General features: G+C 48.7%; 1 protein-coding gene across 7 annotated transcripts in view; it reads right to left on the bottom strand.

Moving 5' to 3' along the window:
- The window catches only part of TRAK1 (trafficking kinesin protein 1), a 101171-nt gene extending 90453 nt beyond the window's left edge, over nucleotides 1–10718 (bottom strand). Inside the window, exon 1 of one of the 7 annotated variants that reach the window (XM_070359274.1) lies at nucleotides 10456–10718. Coding sequence is in view for 5 of the 7 variants with exons in the window: in XM_070359270.1 (XP_070215371.1) it covers nucleotides 6758–6848 (91 nt within the window). In the remaining 2 variants the exon portion in view is untranslated. Of the gene's footprint in view, nucleotides 1–6757; nucleotides 6976–10455 lie in introns of those variants that run through there. The other 6 variants (XM_070359277.1, XM_070359270.1, XM_070359271.1 and 3 more) reach the window with 6 other exon arrangements.
- Nucleotides 10719–14564: the final 3846 nt, after the last annotated feature.

Genomic DNA, 14564 nt, shown 5'->3' with positions numbered 1-14564 from the left:
TGCACAAAATCAAATGGTCCACCTTACTCTGCCCTGCAGCTGGGCTGGGCGGGCCAGGTGGAGGAATTACAAGCACGCTGGGCAGACAGAGAGCCCTAGAACACTGTGGGCTCCCAGGCTCACCACCCCATGTCCCCCTCCAGCATGGTATCCACAGAGGCCTTCGGGCACCAGGGACAGAAGTGAGATGGGCTGGATAGGGTCTGAAACAGCCTCTCCCTGGACAGTGAACTAGGGTAACACAGCCTCTGCACAGCTTCCAGGTGCCCAGCGCAGGAGCTGGTTGGTCCTCTCTCTTTCCTCCTCTCCCAGAGGTTGGTCGTTCCCTCTTGAAGACGCCCAGAACTCCCGGCCTGCAGGCCTCTTCTTCACTCCATTCCCCTCTCTGCCCAATTTACCTCCATACAAGAATTCAGAGGGGTTCCTTGGTAGCTTAGCTGGTAAAGAATCCTCCTGCAATGCAGCAGACCCTGGTTCGATTCCTGGGTCAGGAAGATCCCCTGGGGAAGGGATAGACTACCCACTCCAGTATTCCTGGGCTTCCCTGGTGGCTCAGATGGTAAAGAATCCACCTGCAATGCAGGAGACCTGGGTTTGGTCCCTGGGTTGGGAAGATGCCCTGGTGGAGGGCATGGCAACCCACTCCAGTATTCTTGCTTGGAGAATCCCCAAGGATAGAGGAGCCTCGCGGCCTGCAGTCCATGGGATCGCAGAGTCAGATACAACCGAGCGACTAAGCACAGCACAGCATAGCACAAGAATTCAGAAGAGGTCCTGCATGGGCACTGCAGGCAGGGTGAACGGAGGCCCTCTCCACTCCATCCTCTCACCTCCAAGGTGTTTCTAGCTAAATCCCGGTGTTTCCCAATGAGCAGTCCAAAGCCCTTCATCATCACAGGAAACATGTTACCCAGCACAATAGGAAAAGGGGCCAGCTTTTTACAACAGGCCAACTTCACCCCCTCCACATGCTGGAAAACACCAAAGAACATTAACCCAGCATGGCCTGTAACCTGTTGTCTCTACCTAAGAGGTCTTGAGTCTTGGCCAACCTAGATCTATCTTGGTTGCAAAAACTTTCTACAAAGGGGGGAAAAAAAGAACTGTGTTTGTTTTTATGAAGTGGAGGATGGGAAGAACTGGGAAGGGAGAGGAGGAGAAGGGAGGAGAAACACGTGGCAAGGAGGAGAGAAGAGGGGTGGGAGGGAAAAGAGATGGAGGGAGGGAAGGGGATGAAGTGGGGAGAGGAAGAGAAGAAGAAAAGGGGGTAGAAAAAGAAAACTGAAAATGAAAGTTCTCCAAGAGCACCGTCTGGCACCAGAGAGCCCACTGACCCCAGTCTCTGTGGCATTCCCTGTTCTGCATATGAGACCTTTTATGCCTGGCTTCTTTTACCTCGCATGCTGCTTCCAAGTGCTATCCATGCTATATAGCACGTATCAGTACTTCACCCTTTTTTATCCCTGAATCCTACCCCATGGTATGAATATACTGCATTTTGTTTATCCAATCATCAACTGATAGACATTTGGGTCTCCTTTCTGGCTACTGTGAATAATGCTGCTTGGAACACACATATAAAGTTTTGTGTGGACTTATGTTTTCATTTCTCTTGGGTACATAACTTGGAGAAAAACTGTTACGTCATACAGCAGCTACTATGTTGAACCTGAGGAACCACCAGACTGCTTTCCATGGGGCAAGCTTTGGGGAAGTTTGTTACACAGTGAGAGATGACTAATACAAGAGAATTAAACAAAGTTAGACACAAGAGGCATTGAGGACCGTGTGAGGCACACAGCAAGCACTCTGTTGGTGCTAGCTACTATTATCAGAGCACCTTCCCCCTCACGGCCTTTGCTCATGCATTGAGGACCGTGAGAAGCACACAGTAGGCACTCTGTTGGTGCTAGCTACTATTATCAGAGCACCTTCCCCCCCAGGGCCTTTTCTCACGCATTGAGGACCGTGAGAAGCACACAGTAGGCACTCTGTCGGTGTTAGCTACTATTATCAGAGCACCTTCCCACCCCAGGGCCTTTGCTCACGCTATCCAACGTGTGGATTGCTCCTTCCCTCTCTCCTTCTCTGCCGACACCTACACAGCCTTCAGATTTCTGCCTAAATATGGCTTTCCTACAGGAGCCTTCTTAGAAATGCTACTTCAGAAATCCCCTTTACATAATCTCTAAGCACCCTGTACTTCTGTGAATTATGGACATAGTCATAGTTAAACAGTAATTTGTGTAACTATTTTCAAGACATTTTTTCCTCTTCTGAAATATAAAAGAATCTCACCCTGGCACACCACCCTACCCTCTGTACACACAACAGAATCTCCAGAATACCTCTTAAAGGCCAACAACCCACTAGAAAAATGAGCAAAGACAAAAAGCAGGCTGTTTGCAGAAAATGAGACAAAAGAGAAAGGAGGAACAGACTCATTCATAATTAAGAAGAAACAAAATAAGATGAAATACCGTTTTGTATGACTATCTGATTAACCATGATGAAAATGGTCGATTAAACCCAAAGACCCCTGCCTCCCCACATGGACGCTGGGCACTTAATAGGTGCAGGCTCTTTGGAGGGCTGTGCTGCGATGCACAGCAAATCCTAAATTATTAGCCCACAGACATGTGAAATAAGTGACCCAAAAGACATACATGCAAGAATGTTGTTCCTTGGGGCACTGTTAAAAAGCAAACACTGGGAACAAAGCAACTGTCAACAGGGGACTGACAAAAACAGTGGCTCATTCTTGGCCGCTGAGAGGCCAGTATGGTTAACTGCAACCCTATCCACAGGGGCAGCGCCTGCCTGCTCACTGCATACTCTAAGGAGGCCAGGTTTGTGAAGCTACAACCAGAACTCAGGCTCCATTATTTTACTTTAGTTTCTCCTTTACATTACAATAAGGCATTCCATTGTTATTTCTAAGATGATGTATTTAGAAGGATTCATTACCTATTAACCTGGTTAATAAAGGAGGAACTGCACAATGTTTGTTACAAAAAAAAACCCCATATGTCTGAGAACATAAATAAATGGAAGATGATAATGATACAACCAAACAACGAGCAACTATGAAGCCATTTCAAAGCATAAGGCAACATCCTATGTACTGCAATGAAGCAATCATAATATTGTTAATTTTTAAAATGCAGATTTGGGTATACAGCATGGTCCCGTTAGTGTATTTTCAGAAAAAAAGAATTAGTTGCATAAAAACTTACTGGAACGATTTTTTAATGGTTAAACTGTACAGATGGAAGGGTGATTGCTACTCACATTCACTATGCTTTGGTACACTTTTGAGTTTTACTATTTGCATGTGTAATTTTTATCATTAAAACTCTACTTAAATGAACTTAATAGAAGAGAAAAACACACAATGAAGGAGGTTAAATAAGGTCAGAAAGCAACACTGTTGGGTCCAGACCCCAAGGATGCCTGGTTTACAGGAGAGGACAGGCCTCCCCACTCTGCACCTCCTTAAAGATGAGGGGGATATCAGTCCTTGCCCGGCAGGGTTGTGCTGAGAACAAAGTGAGTTTCCAGAGCAGTGCCTGGAAGCCTGCCAGCCACAGAGCAACTACCCAGTAAGTGTCAGCCTTTGTTAGGATCTGTGATGGCTAATTGTCAACTAAACTGAGCCGTGGGGTACCCAGATATTTGGCCGAACATTACTCTGGGTTGTTTCTGTGAGGGTGTTTTTGGATAAGATTAAGATTTAAATCGGTAGACTGAGTAGAGCAGATTCCCCCTCCATGATGTGGGAGGGCCTCATCTAATCCATAGCAAGGTCTGAATAGAACAAAAAGGCTGACTCTCCCTAGGGTAAGACAGAATTCCTCCTGCCTGACTGCCCTCCAGCTGACATCAGCTTTTTCCTACCTTTGGACTCAAACTGAAACACTGGCTCTTTCTAGGCTGTTAGTGTTCGTTGCTCAGTCATATCTGACTTTTTGTGACCCCACGGACTGTAGCCGACCAGGCTCCTTTGTCCATGGAATTCTCCACGCAAGAATACTGGAGTGGGTTGCCATTCCCTTCACCAGGGGATCTCCCTAACCCAGGGATCGAACCTGGATCTCCTGCATTACAGGCAGATTCTTTACCGTCTGAGCCACTGAGCCTGCTAATTTCTGGACTGGAATTACACCACTGCCTCTCCTGGGTCTCCAGCTTGCCAACTGTATATCTTGGGACATGTCAGCTTCCATAATTGCATAAGCCAATTCCTTAGAATATGATATATAAACATATATAATATAATAAAAATATCCTGTTGGTTCTGTTTCTCAGAAAACCCCTAACACAGATCTATGAAATTTGATTTATTCCAAGTCCAATTACAGCTATAAAGTTCCTGTTCATGACAGTTTCTGCTTGATTTGCTCAAGTTTGTCTGAGATCAAGATCAGAGGTCAGAGAAGAAAGTCAAGGTTCTTGGGGCCATGAGTCCCAGAATCACCAGTGAACTGTGTGGCTGGGAGAACATTCAAACCCACCTGCAAGCCACACCCAGCACTCTCTCTTGCTGAATCCCTTTCAAGTCCCTACAGCAAACCTCAGCAGAGGGGCACAAAAGGATGCTGAGGACAAAGGCGCACGTCTGGCCCTTCCAGTCCCCCTAAGGAGCAGCTTGAACACAGCGTGTGTGAAGCGACAACTGCTCTGATACTTGCAAAACAAATCAAAGTAAATCCATTATGAAAACCTGGTACCTAAAGGAACACCCTTAGGAATGCTTTTTGTGGCTGGGGACTCAATGTACTGAAGCCCTTGCAAAGCACCCCTGATCAAATCTTTAATAACACTACTCTTTATTTTTTATTTTATTTTTAAATTTGGCCACGCCATGTAGCATGTGGGATCTTCATTACACCACAACTAGGGATCAAACCCGTGGGCCTTGCATTGGAAGTGCAGAGTCTTAACCACTGGAATGCCAGGGAGGTCCCTTTATTTTTTTATTTTAATTTATCATTTGCCAGCTTCCTAAAACAGTTTGAAACGGGCAAAGACTAACACCAATACATCAGATACATTAAAACTTGTCTCAAATTCAGAACAAAAATGAATTATGAAGATAAGAATATATCAGGCATCTGTAACTATAGCCTGTCAATCATATATCAGGACTCTTACTAATAATTTTAACTAAATTTTACAGTACATGTCAAAACCCTGTCTAATAAATATTCTACCCACTCACCTAAGGATGAGGAGTGGAGGAGAAGCAAGGTCAGCATGTTTAAAAGACAAAAGTGAGTGTTTTTGTGTTTTGCTGAAGATTAAGTGTTAGCCCTAAAACCAGCATAACAGGGCCCTCCTCCTGCACTGCACTTGCAAAAAAAAACCAACTGCTAAACCGGGGCCTTTCAACTGAGAGAAGCAAAGATCATTTCTAAGTTACGAATTCAGAAAAAGATGTGCGGTTCCCTAGACTCTAATTCACATTTTCCCACTCTGTAAAAGAAGGGGTGTTTCATCGTCCATTTTTTTCTGTTTCATTTAGCCAAGTAAACACCATTAACATTATACATTTTCAATGGAAAACACAATAAAAATTTTATACTAGACAGGAATTGATAAGCAAGACTTCACATTTAATCATAAAAGATGTCCATAATATTTTATTTGAGCATGTTTTCAGAGGATACGTCACCAAGTCTGATGGCTTAAATTGGTGACAGAAGAGGACCAAATCTGAAATGGTGGCCCTGCAATGACAAGGACAGTTCCCATGAGCATAGTGGGAGCAATCCTGGCTGGCTCACAGCGAGTCACTTCCGCCTCTGCCCACCTCCAGAGCTCTGGAAGGGGAGACCAGATCTCACCTGTGGACACCATCAAAAAGCTGGCCTCAGATAGATGCTAGTTGAACAGAATTACTGACCAAGCCTGAAGATATTTTAAGTACACACACACCACAGCATCTCTATAATCTCCCATCCAGAGTTCTCACATGTCTTGAAACCTATAACTGAATGGAACAAGAAGAGCTCGCGCTTCCGAGAAACTCACTGGTGTGTGGTCCCAGACAGACCATGAGTAACAGCATATAGACAACAGGACAGAAACTAGATGCACCAACCGTCGCACTCTGATCAGCTTAGAGGAAGTGAGCAGAAACGTTAGCCCCACAACATGAGACAAGCCAGAGCAGAACCGATTAGCAAGCGCACCATCACCGGGGTGTGGACGGGAGGGACAGGACCAAGCACATTTAATAGAGGGGAAAAAAAAAACAGGGTAGAAAAAGAGGAAAGGATGGGGGGAGACGCTGTCTGACTGTGTTCCTCACCTTCTGAAAAATCCCTTGCTGACCCAGACATCAGATGAGGCTTTAAGAAACCAGGATAAGACACAGGATCAGTAAAGTCACAGAGGAGGAGAGGTCAGAGAGGACCTTGGAGACCTTGCTCAGCCGCTTCAGAGATTTCAGAGGGCAAGGTGGTGGGAGTCCTGAAGCCTGGTCCCAACTCAGACATGCTGCTCACGGCCCCACGGGGGTCACCCACCTCTCCTGAGCCTGGATGAGGGACTAAGAGGGGTGTGAGCGGCTTCCAAGGTCCCTCCACTCTGCATGTCAACAAGTCAATACTGCAGTTTCCCATCCCAGGTCCAAGGACAACCTGCCAAGCTGAACAGAACAGGAGAGAAACAACTTCTCCTGCGGCCTTTCGCCTCTCTGGCCACAATCTTCACAAAGAAAAGCACAGTGGACACGCCGGGCAAACACACTCACCACATGAGCTTGTCCGAATGAGCCTGCCTGGGCAGAGTCCCGGCAGAGGCTGGGCCCTCACGGGCTGGCCGAACTGAAACACCAGGGCCATGTGCAGAAAGAGACTCCAGCGGCAGTTCAGAGCGAAGAGCGATCCCCCATTAGCACCCAGCCTGGGCAGCACCTCGGCCCAGCCACCTTCTGTACCTACTCAGCATTTCTCTGAGTTTGCTTGTCGGGGCAAATCCTAAGACTGTGCACTGCCCTGGAAGCACAATGGGTTACGTAACTCCAGGCAGCCTGGGCACCCTATCGGCTCATCTCGTTAAACCACCCCAAACCAAAAAATGACGCACCCCAAAATGTGATATCCCTGGGGAGGAGGAGGGAGAGGGGGAGCGGGGCTTTGTGCTGGGCAATTTGGCTTTGCCTAAAAATGAGAGAGGAACAAAAAGCCTGTTGTTCATCTCAGAGCTCCCTGGGAACCGGGGGTGGCATGGATTTATCTGAGGCTGGATGCCAAGCGGTCTCCCAGGACTGCGCTTGGGCAAAGCCCTTGGAGTCCACATACATGTTCTTGGGGATACTCAAGAGGGTTTTCTGGTTTGTGTCTTCCTCCCGAAGACCAACATATAAAGCTTTAACCTGAGCGTGTTCTGCACTGTCTGGCCGCCTTAAGCACATAACAATGGCTGTGTTTACACTCTTGTTTACCAAGCCGCTGCCAAACGTGACAGCACTGAGCTGTTTCTCAGCTGTCCCATGGCGCCTGCTACGGATGTTCCAGCAAAGAACCGCCAGCTACCACGCCCCATAGGGCTTGACGTTTCAGCACTGCCATTCTGCCATTACTCTGCGCTCGTTCGTCACGTTCAAAGTGAAACTACTTTAACAAGTGAAACGCTTCCTGGATTTCACTGGCAAAATGCCACTAGAATCCCAGTGGTGAGCTTATGTGTTCAGACAAATGAAAATGCAGCTGGGACACTGCCTCCTCGGAGAAGCCCTCCTGGTCTCCCCCATCCTCGCCTCTTCAAGGCTCAGCCAGGCACCCTCCGTGGTGTTCTTCCGTGTGCCAGTGCTTATCATTGGTCTAACCATGCCGCATAGCCTATTTCTACTCGCTTATCTGTCTCCCCACCTGGACTGTATTCCTGGCAGAGGTGGGGCAGGGAACACGTATCTTGGGGTCAGGATCTACATCAAGCCCCACCCCTTAGAGCTCAGGTATCTTAGGCAGGATGCTGAGCCTTTCCTGATTTAGTCCTTTTACTTGGAAAAAAAGGGACAACATTCCCCACTTCATGGGAATGCAGTAATAATTAAAGAACACATTTCATTCACTCAGCAAATAGTTACTGAGTAACGGCCACATCCAGGTGCTCTTATAGTCATGAGACTCAAGGACGCACAAAATCCGTGCCCTTGCCTTTGTGATTACCCTAGCAGTAGCTTCTATTTAACTGCAAGTTTGGTCAACAAAATGCAACCACGGTAGTGCATGGCTAAATCTGGGGAGGAAGCTAAAGCAGGTAAGGGAGATGGGGAAAGGGGTAGACCATTCTGTCTTCAGGGAACTCACTAAAGGCCTCCAAGGACTGCCATTTGGAGAAAGTACAGTAGGAATCAGGAGGCCACCTGCGGTTAAGGCCATCCAGGAGCTGGACAGCAGCAAGAACAAAGGCCCTGAGATGGGATGATGTTCTGGGTCTGTCCAAAAATTAGTGAGGAGGCCAGTGTATCCGGAATGGAGTGAGCTGAAGAGGAGATGGGTCAAATGGGCACAGGAAACCCTGTCACTTAAGCCATGGACAGAAGGGAGCCCAGGGGAGGTGTGGAGCAGAAGAGTTAAGCCATCCAACTTTGTATTTACTGAGTCACTCCTTTGGATAGGCAGAGACCGGACTGCACAGAGGCAAGCAAGGAAGCAGGAGGCCCAGTCAGGAGGCCACTGCAACAATCTGAGCGTGAGATGAAGGTGGCTTCGACCAGTTACTGTTGGGGCTGGCGAGAACCAGTCAAACTCTGGACACAGTGTGAACCATGAGTCACTAGACTTCCTAGTGAACCAGGATAGGAAAGAGATACAGAGGTCACGAGTGCCTCCAAGGCTTCTGGTCTGAGCAGCTGAAAGGGCAAAAGGACCATTTAGAAAGACTGCAAAGAAAGCAGGTGGAGGAGGAAACCAGGAGCTCACTAAAGGCCAGGGTAGTCATAGGCATCCACGTACAAATGCCGTGCTGTGGAGTCAGACCCTCACATCTGGCCTTCAGGGAAAGTCCAGCATGAGGGCAGGCACTGGTAGCAGTCAGCGCAGAGGCAGGTTCCAACTCCTGGAGCCTGGGAGAGATCACTTAGGGAGTCACAGACCCAGGAGAGAGAAGAGCTGAGCCCCGGGGCTTCCCAGTTCCTGGAGAGGAGCAGCCAGCTAGGTCAGGACCCAAAGCCAAGGGAGGACCACATTTTTAGGAGAAGGGGGTGGCCGGCAGTGTCAACTCCTGCCGAGAAGGCTGAGGATGGACTGCCGAACTGCACGAGGCCATCAGTACTAGGGGTACGGTGGGGCCCAAGCCTGTGCATAGTGGACACATGAGAAAACAGGAGAAAAACCAGAGTCAGCAAACCAAAGAGCAGAGACAGGGATGCTGGCTGTGGGGAAAAGAGCAAAGAAGGATTCCTTTTAAGAAGGAGAATGTGGTCACCTGTTTTTGTGCTAATAGGAGAGACACAGGAGCAAGGAGAAACGGATGGTGTGATAGAGACAGGACAGGTGCTGGACGCGTGTCCTCTGGGGGCCAGGCAAGTAGCAGGAAGATTCAGCTCACAAGTGGAGGAAGGGCTCGGCACCCAGGGGTTCGGCGGCATCTCCACGCCCCTTTTAGCCAGGAAGCTTTTGACGTGGGGTGGGGTGGGGTCCTCAATGCTTAACTGGTGAGAAAACGGTGAAAACCAACTGGAAGCCAAATCTGCATATCTGAAACTGTCAACGAACATTATTTCCAACAAGAGTGTGAAACCAAACGGCGCAGACAAGGTGAGAGCTGGGCAGAAACTTCGATAAAAACGCAACTAGATGCATTACGAGGCTCCTTGCTGCTGTTGCGCACACCAGCCCTCACCGTTCCCACTCGCAGCCCCTCCAGTGCCAGCTCCAAACACTTGTCCTGAGGATCCCTCAAGGAGAGAAACAAGCCAGAGCTCCGTTACAATGCGCCTGAAGAGCAGGTGCTACCAGTGCACTGGGTGGGTGGGGCGTGGATCCCCCTGTTCCCAGGACACTGGGAAGGTGTGACTGACACAGGTGTCTATGAGAACTTGAACTTGACGGTGTGCACAGGGCCCTGCGGGGAGTTCCCCGCTGCTGCAGCCCACAGCACCATGGCATGTTATTTTCATTACACCTGTTTTATGTCAGAAGAAACAGAGCCTCAGGGAGAGGGGCGAGGGACCAAACTACCCTGAGCATCGCTACGGGCCGGGCGCACGGCTCAAGACTCAGTGCTCCCATCTCTAACCTTCAGGACAATTCTATTACACAGTGTGTTCATCTCAGACAGTTCAGTCCTGGACGATAGGTCTCACAATCCCAAAGCTGCGACTCCTTGCCCTTTGGTGGTCTCTCCTCAACCTCCAGGTCCCTCCCCAGACCCCCTCCTGCAGCCCCACCATTCCCCAGTCCTCACTGACTCCCCCATCCCCGGCAGGGAGAGGCCCCTTACCGGTGATGGTGCAGGCATCTCGGTACCCTCTGCAGCTGGGCGCATCTTCCACGGCCTCGCTCACATAGTGCTCCTCGGGGATGCCCAGGCCGCAGGCTAGGACTGCATGGTTGCACGCCTCCGAAGGGGGCACAGAGTTGGCCAAAGCGTCGTCGTGCAGAGCTGTGGCGTCCAGCTTGGCAGGTTTCACGGGGAGGTGCCCACTGCCATCGGTGGCCCCGCTGCTGGAGTCTGGGGCAGTCGGGCAGACAGCCCCCAGGAGGTCGGGCACACTGGCAGCGGCTCCTCACGGGGAACCTAAGGGACAAGCCAGAGAGAGGAGCCCGGTGACTTAGAATCTCTGAAAAAAATGAACAAAATCTTCAGAAAATAAGAGCCCTGAGCTGATGAGTGATCACATTGCAAATTCTGTTTCCTTCGAGCCAAGGTATTTCCAATTGAATTCTTCAGTTCCGATAAAGAATTACAAGTGAAGTTCTACTCAACCACTCAGGGACCAGTACAGACTGAGATACAGGGCATGTGGCTTCATTTACTAACTGAAACCTGTCTGAAAGCAGCTCTAAGCAAATGGACAGACTGGACCACAGCTAAGATGAGGGCGCCTACGCTGATATGGGGCTCCCCAGGTGGCTCAGCAGTAAAGAAATGCCTGGCAGTGCAGGAGATGTGGGTTTGATCCCTGGGTCAGGAAGATCCCCTGGAGAAGGAAATGGCAACCCACTCTAGTATTCTTGACTGGGAAATCCCATGGAGAGAGGGGCCTGGTGGGCTACAATCCATGGAGTCACAAAGAGTTGAACACGACTTCGCAGCTACACAACAACAACCCTGAAATGACCATACCCAGGCCACTTGGCAGCCACACGGAGTGTGGGAAGAGCTGGGTGTGAGCATTCTGTACAAGACACAGATCCATCTCTCTGTGTTCGCTCAGTCACCCAGTGAGCATCTGACTCTTAGTCCACCTCATACCAGTCTCATTTTTACAGCTGAAGGACAGGGGTCCTCAGAGAGCTTCAGAAGTTTCCAAAGGTCACGGAGCCAGGTGTGAACTAAGAAAAGGGATAGGAACTCCGTGGGAAAATGATCCTAGGCACCTGGCCACTGCCCCTCACTCTAGTGTATGCAGACATTTCCAAGACTTCACACGGGGTTCAGGAACAAAACGGTCGCAGCCCTGGATGCTCTCTGGCTCCAGCCAACCCTGGCACACCAAGCAAAAGGCTTCTTTCAGGCAGAGGAAACAAACAAGGCTTAAGCAAAGTGAGGGTGGACAGCCCTGAGAGATGAAAGCGCCTCTGTCTTACTTGGTTCTACTTGGGGAGCCTGCGGGAAGCAGAGATTTTTCTTAGCAGAGGAGTGAGAAATCCTGCAACCGGGTCAAATTGTCAGCAAAAGAGGGGCCAGGAAAGGAAGCAGGGAAAAAGAACACAAGCAGGCCAGCGGTTTTGCATTTGAGCTGAGGGGGTTATCCTGCCTCTCGCTGGGGCCCGTGGCCCAGGTGCCTGCCTCACTCTTCTCCTCCACTCGTGGTCCACGATTCCAGCCCCCAGGCTGTCAGAGAAGACTGGAGTTGCTCAAGCCTAATCCAGTTTGCTGCCAACAGAAAACATGTATGCATCTGCCTACAGTTTCCTTCTTCTCCAGCATGGGATTTTTTTTGCAGCTCAGAACTTGAGCTAATACCCCCCAGAGCTGTGTGACACTGTGGGGATAGTGTTGCTCCTCCAGATCTCAGCTGCACCATCATGAACAAAGAAGGGACTGAATGAGCATCAGAAAACCAGTGGCCTTGCAGCTGAGCCACACCAGGAACCACAAATGCAGGTAGGCGGAGCTGCAGGAGGGCGTCTGTGTCCTCGTCAGCCCTTGCCCCAATCCCCAGTGATATTAGCATGAACCTTCTGCCACCCACGTGGAGGTGACCTCTGGCAGGAGAGTCAAGTGACACTGTGCAGACAGAGCTGCCCTCTGTGAACACGAATCACCGATTTCCCAAGAGATAAAGGAAGAAGTTCCTCAAGGATAAACTTCCTCCAGGCTGTCAGAAGGAAACCAGAACAGAACTTTGGGGCTGGAGGCCCAACAGGTGACAAGGATAAACCCATGCTGGAGGATGGGGGAACCCCTCCAGGATCAGCCAGGTTCCTGAGCTTTCAAGGTTTATGTTCTGTGGGGGGGCAGAGGCAGCCAATATATCCAGGGACTAACTTACCGTCACAGTTCAGCAATTCTGAACCAACAGGTCCCAGAACAGCAAAAGTTTTCATTAAGGGACAAATTGTTTACCAGGACCATATAGCCCTCTACTTCTACTGTGACAAACTGCCACAAATTTAGTGTTCTGAAATAGTCATTCATCAAGTCAAGACTGCTATAGGTTATAGCAGTCCAATAGGAGCCTTGCCAGGCGGGCTCCAGTCAAGGCATCAGCAAGGCTGAGCTCCTTCCTGGAGCTACAGGGAAGAACTCATATCCAGGCTTATTCAGATTGTTGGCAAAAATCAGCTACTTGTGGCTGCAGGACTGACGATCATATTTCCATGTTGGCTGTCAGCCTGGGGCTGGTCTTTGTTGCTTGGGGCTGCCTGTGTTCCTTCTCATGCTTTCCATTGGCTCCAAAAGGCCTGTCTCCAGTCCCTGCACGTGACCCCTACGTCTCAGAGCCAGCAAAGGCGTGTTGAGTCCACATGCTCTATCTGCTTCTGCTGCATCTTTCTAACCTCCTCTCCTGTTCTTTTCTGTTTTCAAAGGCTCATGTGATTACACTTACATAATCCAGGACAATCTCCCTATCTTAAAGTCATGTGATTAATAACCTTATTTCCATCTGCAAAGTCCGCTCATAGCAGTACCTAGATCACTGCTTGACTGATTAACCAGGGGATAGGAATCTTGATAGAACAACTTGAGATTCTGCCTCCCTCAAGGGCCTTTGGTTCTAAAAGAAACAGTGTGCTTTAGAAGCCCCCACATTTCCCCAAGGCAAACCAGTCAGCCCACAGCCACTCAGACCCTTTTGGTCCTAGAGGAAGATTTAGATCCAATGATGGGTACCACACAGGACTGGGTGTGGTACCCAACCATTCCCTACAGACTGCAGGGGTCAGGTCCTAGATAGACTCATCTATAAAACGTGGGTACCACCAACCAGTTGTCAAGTTGCTGGAAGAAGTATACACAACAAAAGCAGATAGTCTGCCAGGCCTAGGACAGCAGGCCTGAAACTGAATTAAAAGTTAGGAGACCTGCCCTAAGGATCATAAGCATTTAAGCACCTGAATGCACAGTGGAGGCATTTTTTCAATACTTATTTTTATCTTAGGAATAATAACATTAGGCCAGGGAACTTGCAGGCTGTGGATGGTCCTAAAGGAAAAGAGTCATTTGAAATCAGGGTGAACACTCCAGAACCTTGACACCTGCTTCAGGATGACTTGCTTACAACCTATTAATATCTTGACTATGGCATGACTGGCACCAGGGCTTCCCTCTCTCTGGCCAGGGCAATGTGCTTTGTTGCCATCTTCAACTACTTCTCTGAGCAAACTGCTGCCTGCTTCAAAGGTGGTAAGATGAACATGTGCTTTTTCTAAGTGCAGAGAGCCCCAGCATTCCTTGCAAAATGAGCTGCAGGTCTGGCACTGGGCTTGGTCTTTTATATACAGGACCTTGTTCAAGGTTCACAGCCTATAAAGTAATATCAGTATCTGCTTTTTACAGGAGAGAAAACAGGCTCAGAGAGATTAAATAACTTACCCAGGATTTGAACCTAGATTTTTTTTCCCTTTATCATATTTTTTCATTGAAGTTTAGTTGATTTACAATGTTATATTAATTTCTGATATACAGCAAAGTGATTCAGTAATACATATATACATTCTTTTTCATATTCTTCTCCATTATGGTTTATTACAGGATATTGAATATAGTTCCCTGTGCTACACAGTAGGACCCTGTTGTTTACCCATTCTATATATAAATGCTTACATCTGTTAACCCCAATGTCCCACTCCATTCCTCCCCCAACACCTTCCCCTTCGGCAACCATAAGTCTGTTCTCTATGTCTCTGAGTCCGTTTTGCAGATGTTTGCGTCACATTTTA

The sequence above is a fragment of the Bos mutus genome, chromosome 22 (genome assembly GCF_027580195.1).
Source record: "Bos mutus isolate GX-2022 chromosome 22, NWIPB_WYAK_1.1, whole genome shotgun sequence".
Classification (NCBI taxonomy): Eukaryota; Metazoa; Chordata; class Mammalia; order Artiodactyla; family Bovidae; genus Bos; species Bos mutus.
This window is presented reverse-complemented; position numbering and strand designations above follow the sequence as displayed.